General features: G+C 33.2%; 1 protein-coding gene across 1 annotated transcript; it reads right to left on the reverse strand.

Moving 5' to 3' along the window:
- Window positions 1–1,286: 1,286 nt before the first annotated feature.
- On the reverse strand, window positions 1,287–11,008 carry LOC143068816 (uncharacterized). The gene is made up of 5 exons (XM_076243124.1): window positions 10,198–11,008; window positions 6,102–6,459; window positions 5,019–5,189; window positions 3,307–3,500; window positions 1,287–1,561 (listed from the first exon to the last, which is right to left on the reverse strand). Exons 1-5 carry the CDS (start codon window positions 10,585–10,587, stop codon window positions 1,361–1,363), a joined length of 1,314 nt encoding a protein of 437 aa, XP_076099239.1. The 5' UTR covers window positions 10,588–11,008; the 3' UTR covers window positions 1,287–1,360.
- Window positions 11,009–15,373: the final 4,365 nt, after the last annotated feature.

A 15,373-nucleotide genomic window follows, 5' to 3' on the forward strand; every position in this document is an offset into this window, starting at 1 on the left:
AAGAAATCTTCAATGTCGTATTATCCTTCTAAGTATACTAGTATTTTGAACCTGCGTCTGTGCCAGCTTTTCTACTGTTCAGTTTGTGAGTGCAAGTTTGATTCAATTTGGCCTAGTAGTTTCAGATAAGTTTTTTGTAAAAGCCAAGCGAATAGAAAAGCTCACTTGGCCTTTTGGGCTAGGTGAGCTAAAAAGCAAAACAAAAAAATGAGAATTATAAGAATTAAACATATTTTCTTCTGAAGCTCATTGATGAAGTATGTCGAAAGATACATGGACACTTCAATTAATTTTAAAATACAAAAATAATCAGCAGGTCAACCAACAAGTTTCATTTTGCCGATAAGGTGAGTCGGCTGTTTGTACCTCTTTATAGGCGTGATTGTCTTTAAATGTGGATTGTTTACCCTCTTTTGTGTTTTGATCAAAACCTTCAGAAGAGAGATAGAGAGAGAGAGACGCTAAACAGACTTAATGATCAGCAATACAAGATCATACAAAACAGATTTTTGTCATGAATTATATTCTTGTCTACAATGTCGTAGAGTGCTTTATTGAATATGCACATAGACCAATGTGAGCGTCACAGGCTCTTTAAAGCCTCAAATTTTTTTAAGCCATTCGTCCAAAATCTCGTCTGTTTTAGATTGCAATAGCCGTTCTATTATATCCCAGATTGCCTAATGCTTTTTAACAACTGTTCTAACTGAACAGTGTTTAAAGCAGAGCTCTTTCCAGATGTTTTGAGATGAACAAAAAGACAGCATTGATGCCCTCTTCGGAAATAAAAATCTGGAAAATCTTTACGTTACGTGTATAGACCGCAGGTACTAAACATTATCACAAATGCTTCCATGGGTAGTCCATAAAACACAAGGAGGTATAATATAGCCAGATAAGTTTTGGTTTGCGAAAAACTAGGTTGTGTTTTGTCAGATATCTGTAAAAAGGACATTTTGAATGACCTGACTTGACATTTATGTCTCCCGAGCAAAACAAAAAGTCACATATATTTCCAGTCAATATGGATGGGTTGCTGTAACTAAAAGATACTTATTGAATGACAAAGTTCTGTCGATGTTTGCCTCTAAAGGTCGAAATTAATTATTTGAAAAAAAAGTATGATATTGATAATTTTTCAGCAGGGATGGGAAATGTAAACCTCGAAAGTATAATCATATTTAAGTACTTGTAGTTATACAAATCATATAAGAACTCTTCGGCATTAAATCCGTGCTTTGTGTTCAGAAAAATAATACTCAAACTTTATTATAGTAAAATGAAAATAGAAAAAAAATATCATTTATTGCATATGACTAGGTGATGTTATATCTGTTTATAATAATAATAAAAAAATATGTCAATGTATGCGAGGAGCATGGTTATGCAATAAAGAAACGAAATCTCGTCCTGTTGTCAAAGGAATATCCGGATGAAGGTGTACCACAATAAGTGTCTGTGTAAGCCACGGAGGCATCACTACTCCTATTTTTATTGTGCGATTGTTGATTGTCTTATATACGGGTACGTCAGCTTTCCAAGTCGTCATGCAGCAAGATATCTGAAAGAGAACAAACAGGTTTATGTAGACTTACAAATGCTAAATCAGATTTTTCTGTAATAGAAAGGGTAACGGTGTGGTAAGGTGCGAGTCGAGTCATATATATATTAACGAATTTATATATAATTTCTGCCGTCAAAACCATCACTGCGTTTTCAGTTGTTGTTGTTGCAAGTATACTTCATTTAGAATCATTTTCATAACAGCGTGGACAACCGCAATACTGATGTTGATAATAAAACGAAATCCTTTGTTTGTCATCGGCTATTGATAACTTTGATTTTACGCTCCCTCCTGCAATGGGGATTTAAATAGAATAAAAGAGTAAAGTACGTGCATGTGAACGAGAAAATTAAAAGAAAGCGTAAATGTCTATAACACGATATGACGAGTGAGCGTTATGAACACACCAACGTTCACCTAATTTGACCCAGTCAATTGATAACAATTTTTTGTTCCCTCACCGGGAGTCGAACGCATGCTACTGGGATATCGTGGCACCAAATCGCACTGCACTATGCCATACGCGCTAGACCACTCGACCACCGAGGCTCTATACATATATAACAAAAGTGGGAATCAAGATTTGTTTAGCTCTTTAAAAACCTTTGATATTATTTCCATGTGCACTTCACTTGTTTCTTGTATCATCTTCATCAGATGGATCAAAACACGTTTTGAAAGACACCAAAACATAGTCAATCTATACTCACACGATTTGACATGGAATTCACATATAAATAACATCACAAATAAAGCAAATGCATCACTCAGAAATGTAAAAACCAACAGCATAACAACAAAAAACTTGCTTTCAAAACATATGTCATATTTCAGACCAAAAATTGATTGTTGTTGTCCTGGCAGAAAAAAAAAAACCCAATTCGAAATGATCCTGAGAAGAGCTGTCAGGTTTACACGAAATCAATACAGCTACCAAAGCAGTGTAACAGCCATGCTTGAACATCTTAGCTGGCCTACCTTACTACAAAGAAGAAATCTCGAATCAGTCACTATGCTCTACAAAATCCAACACCAATTATTAGTATCCATCTCAAATATACAATATTTATTACCATCAAAAGAACATAAATTTATTCTCTCCCACAAATTACCATTTATATTCAATTTTTCTAGAACAATAATGTTGTGGAATTCATTACCATACAAGGTAGCCTGTAACCCAGACTTAGAAGCTTTTAAAGTTTGGTGCAAAACAACATATCCATTGCTAGATCATAATCATGTTTTTATCCATATACAAAATTTAAAAAAAAAGGTTTTTGAAACTATTGTAAATATGTTCAGTTTTTAGAGTTTTTCCCTAGTGTGTGCCTTCTTGTAATCTTCAACATATTGTATTATGTAGACGTACAATGGCTGCCCTAGAGGGTTAGAGACATGTTACCTCAAATGAGAAAAGATCTTTGAAATCAATTTTAACATTTAAAGGTATTACTACATGGTGACCCGACAATAAAGGTTTTCAATTTATAAATGATCTTCTTATATAGTAGGTTTGACTGTATAATAACACGTTGGAGAGCACAAGTAAGTGGATTTGATTATACCCCATATTGAATTTACTGACCCTAAACATATCGTATTAGGTCACTTTAACACACCATGCAACTAATAATATTACAAGTTAAGGAATAGAAATACAATCCTTATGGGGTTTGAACGACCTTGGCTGGCTATAAAGCATCGTTATTCTTCACAGCGCAGTGTTATATGAAACTTACCGGAAGACAGGAACACAACCCACAACAGCAGCATGGTTTCTGGGAGACTATTCTACTCTCTTGGCTGTTACCAACAACTGCTGATAATTCAACTGCAAGAACCCCATTTAATGGTATGTTCTGGAAGTATGTTGTTGTACATTTTGAAATCTCCAATGTGTATTCGGTTTCTTTTGGATCTTTTAAATTGGCATCTGCAAAATAGTAACCATTTCTTTTAAATGATAATGTTCTGTCTCTTCAGTTTGTTGAAGATTTTAAAGATTTACCTGTTAAAAGTTATAAGCTAAAGATAAGATATTTCATAATTGTCACATGAAATGAATATCGGCTTTCCCAAGGCTGATATGTACCATCAAAGGAGTATACATGGATTCAGCTTTATCATATACAAGTTGTATAATGTCAAATATATGGCCAGTAGGTACTAACAGCAAAGGTGTCAACTTCAAACAACATTTTATGACTGATATTAGAAGTTTTCATATATACAACCAGTCATAGTCTATATTATTGGAGTGATTACATGCAGTATCCTTGAAGTTAAAAAAAAAATAACACATATATTCAAAATCCCAATATGAAGACAGAAGTTGTTTAAAAGTTTTATTTGCTCCTTCCAAATCATCAACCCTTTGAGTAATGTATGGTTTGATAATATTTTTTTTATAAAGTTTGCAGGTTAATAGGGTATGTAGCAGATATATCTCCATATTCTTAAATTTAGATCGTCATATTGCATCGGTATTGTGGGACTTTGGTTGTGTATATTATCAAAAGGTTAATATATCATGCTTAAGATCTTCCCCCTTTTCGAGTTTTCGACTGCCTTGTGTCAAATCCTGTTCTAAAATATAACTTTCATGCGGTAGATACAATAAAGGTAGATGCAGGATATGTGTTCCCGGTGCTATTAAAACAATTGTTTTGACTATAATACTGTAAAGCAGATTTTTTTTTGCGGTTCCAATCATATATAGTAAACTTTGATATATATGTTACCTATTGCATCCGTCGTACCGATAGCTGTAATAAAGTTTGATACGTTATCTAGTACATTCTGTTTTATGTACAATTGTTATACTTTTCAACAGGATTTATTTGAGTCGATACAAGTCCAAGGTTACAAAATTAGACATTCAAATTTTACGACAAGCCTGAATAGACGTGCACCAGTGCAAATTCTAACTTTTATTGGAAATGTTTGGACATAGTGAATGTTCTCTCAAACTCTTGTGGATCTTATTGTTTTGACGGTCGGTCGTTGCGTAGTATACTTAAATTTAATTACTGAAATTTTGCATTCATTGCCAATTACGAAAGAACATGTATGATGCTTGTAAAATATCTCTTTTGCTCAGGCTCATTGATATTATAATGCCGCGTTTTCAGAAACCGCAATTGTGTAGCAATTGTGTAGCGTAATTACTATTACTGGTACCATTTTCAAATAGAAATTTAGTTGCTAAAGCATGTTGCACGCGAATTCAAGTGCATGCATGTGTTTTGGTATTGTCCATCCGTTTCAGATGATTAGAAATGACTACCAAACTTTCAATCATGTCCTACGGGTGTAATGGGACACTGGAACATGAATGGTGCTCTGACAGAATCGCATGAGGAATAACTTAATCTAGTCTTTTGCATGTGTTTGTCATGTATATGTCAATATATCTCGTTAGTATACCATTCATGTCTTAAATTTTGCTTACCACTGTCGATATCAGCAGATAAAATAAGTAGTCGCTGATTGGTTAAACACAGTCTTCCTCTACCAATCGATGGCTTTATTGATTCTTTTCCAGTAGGATCTAAAAAATCTATGTTTGAAAACTGTAACCATGAACCTCCTAACAGTAACATTTCACCTTCTATCAACATGCCTAAAACAGAATAAAATAAATGGTAAATTCATTGGCTAAATAATTTAGGTTGGTTAACAGTAACCTGCTTCCTATATTTTCTGTAAAAAATAAAATAATACTAGTATTCTGCATGTGTAGACTAACTACAAGAACGGATATTGTCAAATTTAAAAACATGTTGTTCTGCACTTTTCACGAAGTTGCTGTAAGAATTTTTTATCATTTTTTTTTAGGAATGTGAAGGAAATTGGAAGAAATTTCAATCAACAAATAAAGTACTTTGAGCTTGCTTCAACTACGAGCATCGTTTCATTTAGGTTAACCTCTAACCCACAAGAGTGTGTTACTGTAAGCCATGGCCAGATCTTAAATTTAGTCATAACTGGTATTGCTTTGAATGTATGTGTTTCTGTCAGAAGCCAATCAGAGTGTTTGCTGAGTGTTTGTTACTGTTAATCAGATTATCAATATATTGGCCGATTTAGAGCTTTGTATAATGGTATGGACACTTACCTATTATTGAAGACCATATGTTGCCTCTTGGATGTGTTGATGAGTTGCTTTATCATTTAAATGTAACACTTATCTCTACCTTCTAAGCAATTACCCATCTCAATAAAGTAATGAAACGATGTTAATTTGCTACAATATACACATGTGCTGTCGTAACCGACTTTTTGTTTCTGTTAAATAATTTAAATGTGTGGAAAATATCTAACTAAGGTTTAATTATACCATAACCATGTTTAACAGCAAATAGCTACATTCTTTCTAAAATGTCTAATGTATTGTAAGTGCCCGGTTTATTCATTAACGATGCACTTTTATCCCGTATTTTTTTTGGCATTTAAAAACTTTTCTAAGATAAGTAATCACATCAACCTAATGAGTTACGTATGTTGAGAAAATCCTGCTGTGTTATATACATACCTTGTAAGAGTTGTTCATATGACAACATCTCGCCTGGCTTCCCTTTCACATCCCACACGTTTTCCTTCATTCTATTGCCTTCTTCCATCAAACTTTTATATAATAAGGCTTTACCCTTCGTTGCATGCGTCTTACTAAATACATCCTGTGATCTGGGATTCAAATCTAATTCCGTAAATCTTTTTGCAATTGATCTAGGCTGTTCCACCACTGTCCGTGATAGGCTCGGGGAAGGTTGTGGCGTGAACTTCTGTTGCGTAAGGTTAGGCATTGTCGCAGACTTGTGTGCCACTGCATTAGGTGTATTCCCATGTGTGTTGGCAATGAAGATTTCTTTATTTGCATTGACGACGGTATCCTACAATCAGTAGACAGTTATAATTATGCAAAAGTACAAATTATCATTTTACTTGACAAGGAACAATCAGATAGTTCAACTTGGTTTATTGTATTGTGCATACCATAGCAATTTCTTGTCAGAAGTAGGAAGTTCAGCTGGTGCCAAATACATTACTTCAACCCTCATATCTAAAATACTTAATCATCTATATAGACGACATAGGGCGGGGGCACGAACTTTAATGGGGTATCAGAGGGGGATACATGAGGTTATACGGCCTGATGGTATGTCTTATACAACGATGTTTGTATTATTACATTATACACCCCCTTTTTGCAACACTGAGGGTAATCATAATAAAAAAGAAAGTTTGGCACGAGATGCGGTGTATAAAATCTTCAATATCCAGCACATAATATGTTTTGATTAACATCTTGACGACATCAGACACTAGATTCTTTATTAATCATGGTAAATGCTAAACTGATGCGTGTATGAATCTGTATCCTCTGTGGTACTGACAGATGGTACATTTCCATCAAGTTTTTAACTCAATATATCAGATGGCATACATGTGCGTGTGAAAATAATGATAAATTGCCATAATCTCTTAAGCATTCCAATGCATTTAAATATAAAAATATGCGTAGATGTCTTTTATCAGCTAATGTACTGCATTAAATGACAAATTTGTGACAGTAGCGAGTAGTAATTTGTCTATCAATAGGCTAGATTTAATACATACATTCGAGTGTATGTGCCTGTCCCAAGCCAGGAGCCTGTGGTTCTTTTGTTTCACGTTGCCGTTGGTTCGTGTCTGTCATATATATTTCTATTTGTTTTGTTATTAATTAGACCTTTAGTTTTCTACAATTGAATTGTTTCAAATGTTTCATGTTGGGGGCTTTTATAGTCGACTATACAGTATGAGTTTTTATCATTGTGGAAGGCAGTACGGTTTCCTATAAGTGATTACATTAATTTCATTAGATTTGAACTTTGGTGGATAGTTGTCTCATTATCAATCATATCAGATCTAGTTTTTTGTATATGCATGGTATATGCATACCGTATAAGCGAGACAGTATTCGGAAAAGTTATTATTTTTATTGATCTATTCATTCATAGATACAGTCTGTCTGGGGGAAACAAGAGGAATGTTGATAGAAAAATGACATTTTCTCTTTCGTTTTTTCTTCCGGTTTGTTATTACAAGTTATCTCAGGCATTCTGTATATTTCTGTATTACACAAAGATGATACATTGTATATGCAATGAATACGTTATGATGTATATACCATGTTCATTACTGACTGACAAACATATGTTTTGTCCAATATCGAAAGAATATTTCGATCACTTCTGATTAGTCATGTTGACATGTTAATGTTATGAGGTGATGCACATTATTCTGTGCAATTATAAAATCTCATCAAGTATACCAGACTTATAATTTTATATTTATGACAACTTCATTCATTCATCAATACATCTGTCTAAATATATGTCTATTTCAACAATATAACTAGTCCTATATCCAATACATCTACGAATATATTTACTCATCCTGCTATCTTCCCCTCCATCCATTTATAAATAGCAAAGGAAACTTAATAATGAGAAAATTGAAGTTCTCTATTTTGTGGTCAAGTTTAGTTCTAAATGTATACCCACGGTCGGTCACAGTGTCCATATATGTTTCTCATATGTTATCAATTGTATAGGTTCATTAGCAGATCCTTTAGGTTTAAAAGGGGTTATACAAATTACCAGCTTTCTTTGATTTTTAGTTTGGTCGATCATTTGGCTGAATCCGTCTCTATATCGATACGACAAATAAATTTTGAATCGATAATATTGAAATATATATTGCTTTGTGAATATATCCAATACCACCCTTAAATGTGTACCTTAATGTTAGAAATGTATAAATATATCCAGTAAGTCAAGTAAAGGTAAAAATTTGACACGAAGTTTATAAATTTGGGTGTAAGTTCAAATAACCCATACGACGAATATGTTGTATATATGTTACAAAAAATCTTAAATTTACATTCTAAATTATTCAAGTTTCCCATAATTGCTTCATTTTCTGCTCTGTTTAAGTTGAAATGAAATTTTATATGCCAACAATCGAAAGTACTTAGATTTAATGTCCTGTAAAATAGTTTACATCGTCATCAACATATTCTTGTCTCGTTATAAAATTTAAATAAAATAGACGAGAAGAATTCTTACCAAATGTACAAAAACATATGAAAATGATTTTGTAAGGAAAACAAGTTTTAGTGCATTTAAGAAAAAAGTTATACTTATTTGCGATCAGTCTTGTAAAAAAAGAACAAATTAACCCAGAAAAACGTAATTTTGAAATAAATCAAAGGGAATATTAATCAACAGTTTAAGTCATGCTAATGCACTGGAAAATCAATTATAATGGGATTAATGTTAATTTTTAGTGGAGAAAATCAGCATGGTGTTCAACTTTATGAGCTCTTTTGGAACCCATGAAACGTGCTTAAAACGAAGTTTTACAGATAAAACCCACAAGTCCTAGACATAATTTGAGTTTTACATTTTGCCAAATTTCTTGTAAATAATCATGTTTCTACGCTGCAAATTGCTATAAAATCTTATCGTAATTATCGTTCGAGATACTTATACTCAGTGCATTATATAATGTAGTATAGAAAATTGTTTTTTTGTACAAATTCTTCAGTCTTGAAGGTTTATTGCTCTCAAACATGTGAATGTTAATTATTTGGCATGTCCCGAACAAACAAATTACATGATTTATGAAAATTCATTTGACCATTTGCACATCTTTCTCAATATTATAGTTGTAACTTGAAATGAAATATGCGGATGATTAATTGGTTTCCATATCAACCATGAAAATATTATAAAACGTTTCTTTGGAGAGAAAAAAAAACCCAATGAGTTAATAGTGCATTTCCGACAGAGGGCAATTATTTATCAAATGGTAAAGTGTAAGTTTTTTTAAAACAATTCATTAACCCCTCCCCCTTTTTTCTCCTAAAAACTAGGGTATCGGTTAGTATGGAAAATACTGAAAAACGGTGACAACCTAGTTGTATTGTCCCAATCTTTATTTCTGATAATTTGATCAAAGACAGTAAAAATCGGTCGACAATTGCTTTTTGTTGTAAGAAACTTATCCAAAGATATCTGTTGGTTATGCCTTTGTCAACAAGTCACATTGATACAAGTGAATCTTAAATTCCTTAGTATGTTTGACTAGAAATCAGGTATCTAAGTTTTGTTACAATATAATAATAGCCGTGTAATTAAATGCCAATTTTTGTTTGTTCTTTCTTCAATATAAAGTTTATAACGTCCAAGGAAAATATTCATTTGTTTACACCAATAATACAAGAATAATGAGAAAGTAAATAACGAAATAAATCACCCAAATATAGGGTGGTCACTATTATTGTGTACTGACCATCAGTGTATGTCATCAAATGTGCCTTAAGAAATCTATCACATTTGTATCCTCTTAATTCTACATCGTAAAATATACATTTATGATCATGTTAAAGTCTTTAACTTTTAAACATGTTAAAAGTTTTCCCCATCATTTCGTCATTGTTCGTTAACCTTTAACCTGTTACAGCTTTATTTGAAAAATGGAGAATAAACGAAAATAAAATCGAAATATAACATATAAACAAGTTTAATATAGACCAAAATGGTTATATATATATTTAACATGTTTTAAGAAGAAAAACTTACCTTTTTCTGTATTTGTCCTGATGACTGCATTCCCATGGGCGAAGATTGAAAAATGACAGGAGATGTCGTTTGAAAATCTGAGGATGATGACTGAAATCCAGGTGGAGGTTGATGAATCCCGGGGGATGTTGAGGGAAAGGTTTGTACCCCAGGAGGTGATGTAATGTTTATCAATTGTCTCTGCTCACCAATCTCGGCTAACTCCTCGTTATAATCATTTCCATCACTTTCTGCCACTGGTGCTAAAGTAGGTGTGACGTTTCCTGTCACCCTGTCTCTAGATCCCACATTATATCCATATAATTTTGTAGAAGACTGAGGTCCAGACCAGGTCTGTGATCCTGGTCTAACCGGTGGGAATTCAACGTTATCATAAGGTCCTGCATCCATTAATTACCCTCCACAGTCTATCAACTTATGTTTTCACACTCGTCGTAAGAGATATCTATCTCGGGATAGAATCACGTTAGCGGGGGAGCTTTGTACATTTCTCTCATTCGGTGTATATTAAGTGAAATAATCCGAAATACAAAATTTGATCACAAACGTATCTTATAATGTAGTTTAACAAAACCAGTTATCTGCTTAATCCATAAAAATCTTATGATAACCTACTCATGAACCATTCATAACACACTGTTGTAAACGACACCTAAAAATAGGTTTCTCAGAGTAGAGGGAGAATTTGCTGTTATCGTAGCCAGACTTATGCGTAATAATAATGGAAAATGGTACATTCCTGTTGAATATATATGTTGTGTATGAAATATTGAAGGCGTTGCTACCATCTGTTCTTAATGTGATCGCTCGTCCCAGGTGATATCAAAGGAGAAGACGCTCCGGAGGCAGATCTATTATAACATTTGGGAGATGGGCCGTCGTAATAATTGATTTGGATATTGTTATTTAGTGACATTATCTCGTAGTTTCTGTGTAAAGTAAAGTAACAAAAATCAATTCAAGTTCATTCATGGGATAAGGGTAAAACTGGAAACTTATTAAAATATCAAAAGAATATTGATTATAAAATGCATAATAAATTCAACCCAGTGTGTACGACGGAAGAGATGCAGCTTGCTTTTTGAATAAGAAATAAATGTTTAATGAAAATGTATTTTTTCTTCAATTAATTAAGTTGAAATTAAATTACTATAACACAAAAAGTTATAAAAATATTATCCTGAAATGTTTAATTTTAATATAATCTGTATGATAATATGAGATTGCGTATAGCAGTATAAGTAAATAATAATCTATCACGTGCGCTTGGAGCATGCATGCATTTTTCTTCTTTCTTGTGTTTTAAGATTCTTAATTTAATATTTTAACTTATTTTCCGTTACTGTATATGTATGTTGATTCTCTTTTCCATATACAATCTTACAATACATGCTACCAGAAGTTCATTACTAGACATTTTCTAGTAATGGACTTCTGATGCTACTCATATTTCCCACAAATATAAAGATACGGATAACTTGAAATCATTGTTATAATGAGCAAGAACAAATAAGGCTGTATGATGAAGTGGTGAATGGAAGGACCAATTTTTTTAATGTCTACAGTGTAAACAAAAATATTCATATTCAGGTCGAGAACATGTTAATATTTGACATGCATGGACCTTGTTTAATGTATGCACGCTACGCTAAGCCAGATTTTTAACGCGCCATTTCACAAAGTAACAGGCCGGCCACAGCAACATATGTCACCCAACCTGGTAAATTATTCTGATTTCGAGCCGAACTATATCTGTGTATACCAAATTACGTTTTCAAGTCTTTGGTGTAACCTAGCCACGACTATTGAACCCGACATCGGAATACGCTACCACATGTCAACCGAGGAGCTAGGTTCCTCAAATGGAGGGAAGACTTATCTTTAATATGAAAAGAAAGTTGAACGAGTTTAGATATGTCAAATGAGCAGTTATAGATATATTAAAGACAAGAGTTGAAAAAAACTTACATACTGAAATATGAAGTGGATGATACTTTCATACCTTAGAGAGGTATGGCAGGAGGAAAACATCATTGAACAATTTTGTTGAATTATTTAAGAAACCATTTGATTTCTCGGTGGCATTGAACGGGATCTGAGATACCACATGTTTTATTTCAACAACCATGTATACTCCATGCAACTGTTGTTCATGTTCGAAAATACCGAGAATAATATACTAATTTACTATCATATATACTATATATCCCCATAATTCAATTAATTAATGTACGATGTCAAAGGAATTGTATAACATCCCAAAACAAAAGTCAAAGGGAACTATAAACAACACCATGGTCAAATTGAAAAAATGACGAACAGAAAAACAACACTCATTTCATTCTTGTTGACTCGGAAGCCCTTGTCGTGTAAAGTCTGCCTCGTATGTTATAAAGAACAATATGGTGCATGAATGTAATGGAAGAAATAAAACGCATGTAATCAAGTATCTTTAAAAAAGGTCACACGGTTGCCTATAATTGCATACATCCACCTTATTTGAACTTTGGGGGATAGTTGTCTCATTGAAAATTATACCAAATGTCTTGATTTTTATATGGAAGCAAACATCTAATTTTAAAGATCCAATTACTTCTTATGAGACTTGAGAGAATCAGTGGATGTGTAAAAGTACTATAAGCAGTGACGGATCCATTCATTTTCAAAGGGGATTCCAAACCCAGGATAAAGAGGGGTTCAAACAATATGTCCTAATTCAAATGCATTAATTGATCGTCCAAAAATTGAAGGTTCCGACCCCGGGAATCCTCACCCTGGATCCGCCACTGTATAAGAGAGGTTTTGGTATTCTATACAAGCTTCTTGACTTTGTTTTGGAACAGCATGCACGCTTTCTGAATTAAATCCAACTGAATAACAGTGACTTGCAATTCGACTAAGAAGGCGAGAGAAAAAAAGAGGAACCAAATGAGAAAAAAACCGCCGCATTTCTCAGAAGTAAATTGTCAAAGACAAAATTATTAAAACATATTCTACGTTTTTCCTATCTTTTTTTTTTAGCTCACTTTAAGGCCAAGTGAGCTTTTCTCATCACTTGGCTTCCGTCGTCCGTCGTCCGTCGTCGTTAACTTTTACAAAAATCTTCTCCGCTGAAACTACTGGGCCAAATTTAACCAAACTTGGCCACAATCATCATTGTGGTATCTAGTTTATAAAATGTGTCCGGTGACCCGTCAAATCAACCAAGATGGCCACCATGGCTAAAAATAGAACATAGGGGTAAAATGTAGATTTTGGCTTATAACTCTGAAACCGAAGCAAATCTGACGTGGGGTTAAATTGTTTATCAAGTCAAGATCTATCTGCCCTGAAATTTTCAGACGAATCGGACAACCGGTTGTTGAGTTGCTGCTCCTGAATTGGAAATTTTGCCGTTTTTTGTTATTATCTTAAATATTATTATAGATAGAGATTAACTTTTAGCAGCAATAATGTTCAGCAAAGTAAGTTAAATATTGCCCTTTATAGTAATTTTTTACCAATTTTTCATATATTTTTGTAATCTTTTACAAAATCTTCTCCTCTGAAACTTCTGGGCCAAAAGTTAACCTTACTAGGCCACAATTATCATTGAGGTATATAGTTTTAAAAAATGTGTGCGGTGACCTGACCAACCAACAAAGATGGTTGCCATGGCTAAAAATAGAACATAGGGGTAAAATGTAGATGTTGGCTTATAACTCTGATTCAGAAGCATTTAGAGCAAATTGGACCTGAGGTTAAATTTTTCATCAAGTCAAGATCTATCTGCCCTGAAACTTTCAGATGAATCGAACAACCAGTCGTTGGGCTGCTGCCCCTGAATTGGTAATTTTTAAGGAAATTTTACCGTTTTTGGTTATTATCTTGAATAATATTATAGATAGAGATAAACTGTAAACAGCAATAATGTTCAGCAAAGTAAGATCTACAAATAAGTCAACATGACCAAAACAGCCGTAAGGAGTTATTGCCTTTTACAGTCAATTTTTAACATTTCTTCTTAAATTTTGTAAATTTTTGTAAATTTTAACAAAACATTTTCCTTTGTAACTAATGGGTCTATAGTTCAATATAGATAGAGATAATTGTAAGTAGCAAGAATGTTCAGTAAAGTAAGATCTACAAACACATCACCATCACCATAACACAATTTTGTCATTAATACATCTGTGTCTTTTGTTTAATATGCACTTAGACCAAGGTGAGCGACACAGGCTCTTAAGAGCCTCTTGTTTTTTTTTTTGTTTTTTTTTTTTTTTTTATCCAAACCACATCCGCTTTAATTTCTGTGTGAAACAAAAACGCCGGTTTCAAATGATTATACTTAGGGAATCACTGAATCATGACTGGAGCGGGCCCATCCAGTCAGTTTCGGCAGCGATCAGTGTCAGTGCCGGACCCTCCCTTATGAAAATTTCCGAATCCGCAACTGAATTTAAGGTTGCCGGTAGAGTCACAAGACAGATATTATTTACTGAAATGTATAGGACCATTAATTAGATTTTAGTTAAAACATTAATGTTCACACATTGTCACGTGAATATAAACAGACAATATTATTGTTAATTTGAGTTTCAAATTAGTAATAAGTCGTGATGGTGTTCCCAATACATTGTTTTCTGTTACTTCAAATTAAGATTTTTTTCTTTTATATTCTTATGATTCTCTTATGATCTCTATTTTAAAATACCTCTTTTCATACCCATCCTGACTTTTTCACACAGGCAAGTGCCTGTGCTTTTTCACTAAATTTTTAAATGCGGACTTTTTCCTTTAGCATTAATAAACTAAATTCTGTTTTTTTCATTAATTTCAGAGTTTGTCAGATTTCTACATATTATTTTTTTTTTAGTATAAACAGAGACATATAATACATATTCATTGACAGATAAGGATTTGTACTTTTATTACTTATTTTCCCACTGGGTACCTGTAGAAGTGTGATAAGGAATAAAACTAACAAGGATACAGTAAGTTATTGAGTATGCAAATCATGTGACTAGCTAATGATCCGTATTCCAACCAGACAATTTTATTCAATCTAATATATCTGAATACATGAACATAAAGTATTTTGAGTTTATACCAGAGAATTTGTATGAATAAGAATTGAGAAGCAGTAGTTCCTTATAATTTATTATACAGTCTTTTTCATTTGGGAACTAATATTCGA

Source organism: Mytilus galloprovincialis, chromosome 3 (genome assembly GCF_965363235.1).
Source record: "Mytilus galloprovincialis chromosome 3, xbMytGall1.hap1.1, whole genome shotgun sequence".
Lineage (NCBI taxonomy): Eukaryota > Metazoa > Mollusca > Bivalvia > Mytilida > Mytilidae > Mytilus > Mytilus galloprovincialis.

What these genes read in the sequence shown, in the direction of transcription:
- LOC143068816 (XM_076243124.1), bottom strand. Translation starts at nt 10,587, where the DNA reads ATGGATGCAGGACCTTATGATAACGTTGAATTCCCACCGGTTAGACCA. An exon ending in CAGGACAAATACAGAAAAAG is followed by an intron (nt 6,460 to 10,197) that starts GTAAGTTTTTCT and finishes TACTGATTGTAG; the next exon opens with GATACCGTCGTCAATGCAAA. An exon ending in GGTTGTGTTCCTGTCTTCCG is followed by an intron (nt 1,562 to 3,306) that starts GTAAGTTTCATA and finishes GTTCTCTTTCAG; the next exon opens with ATATCTTGCTGCATGACGAC.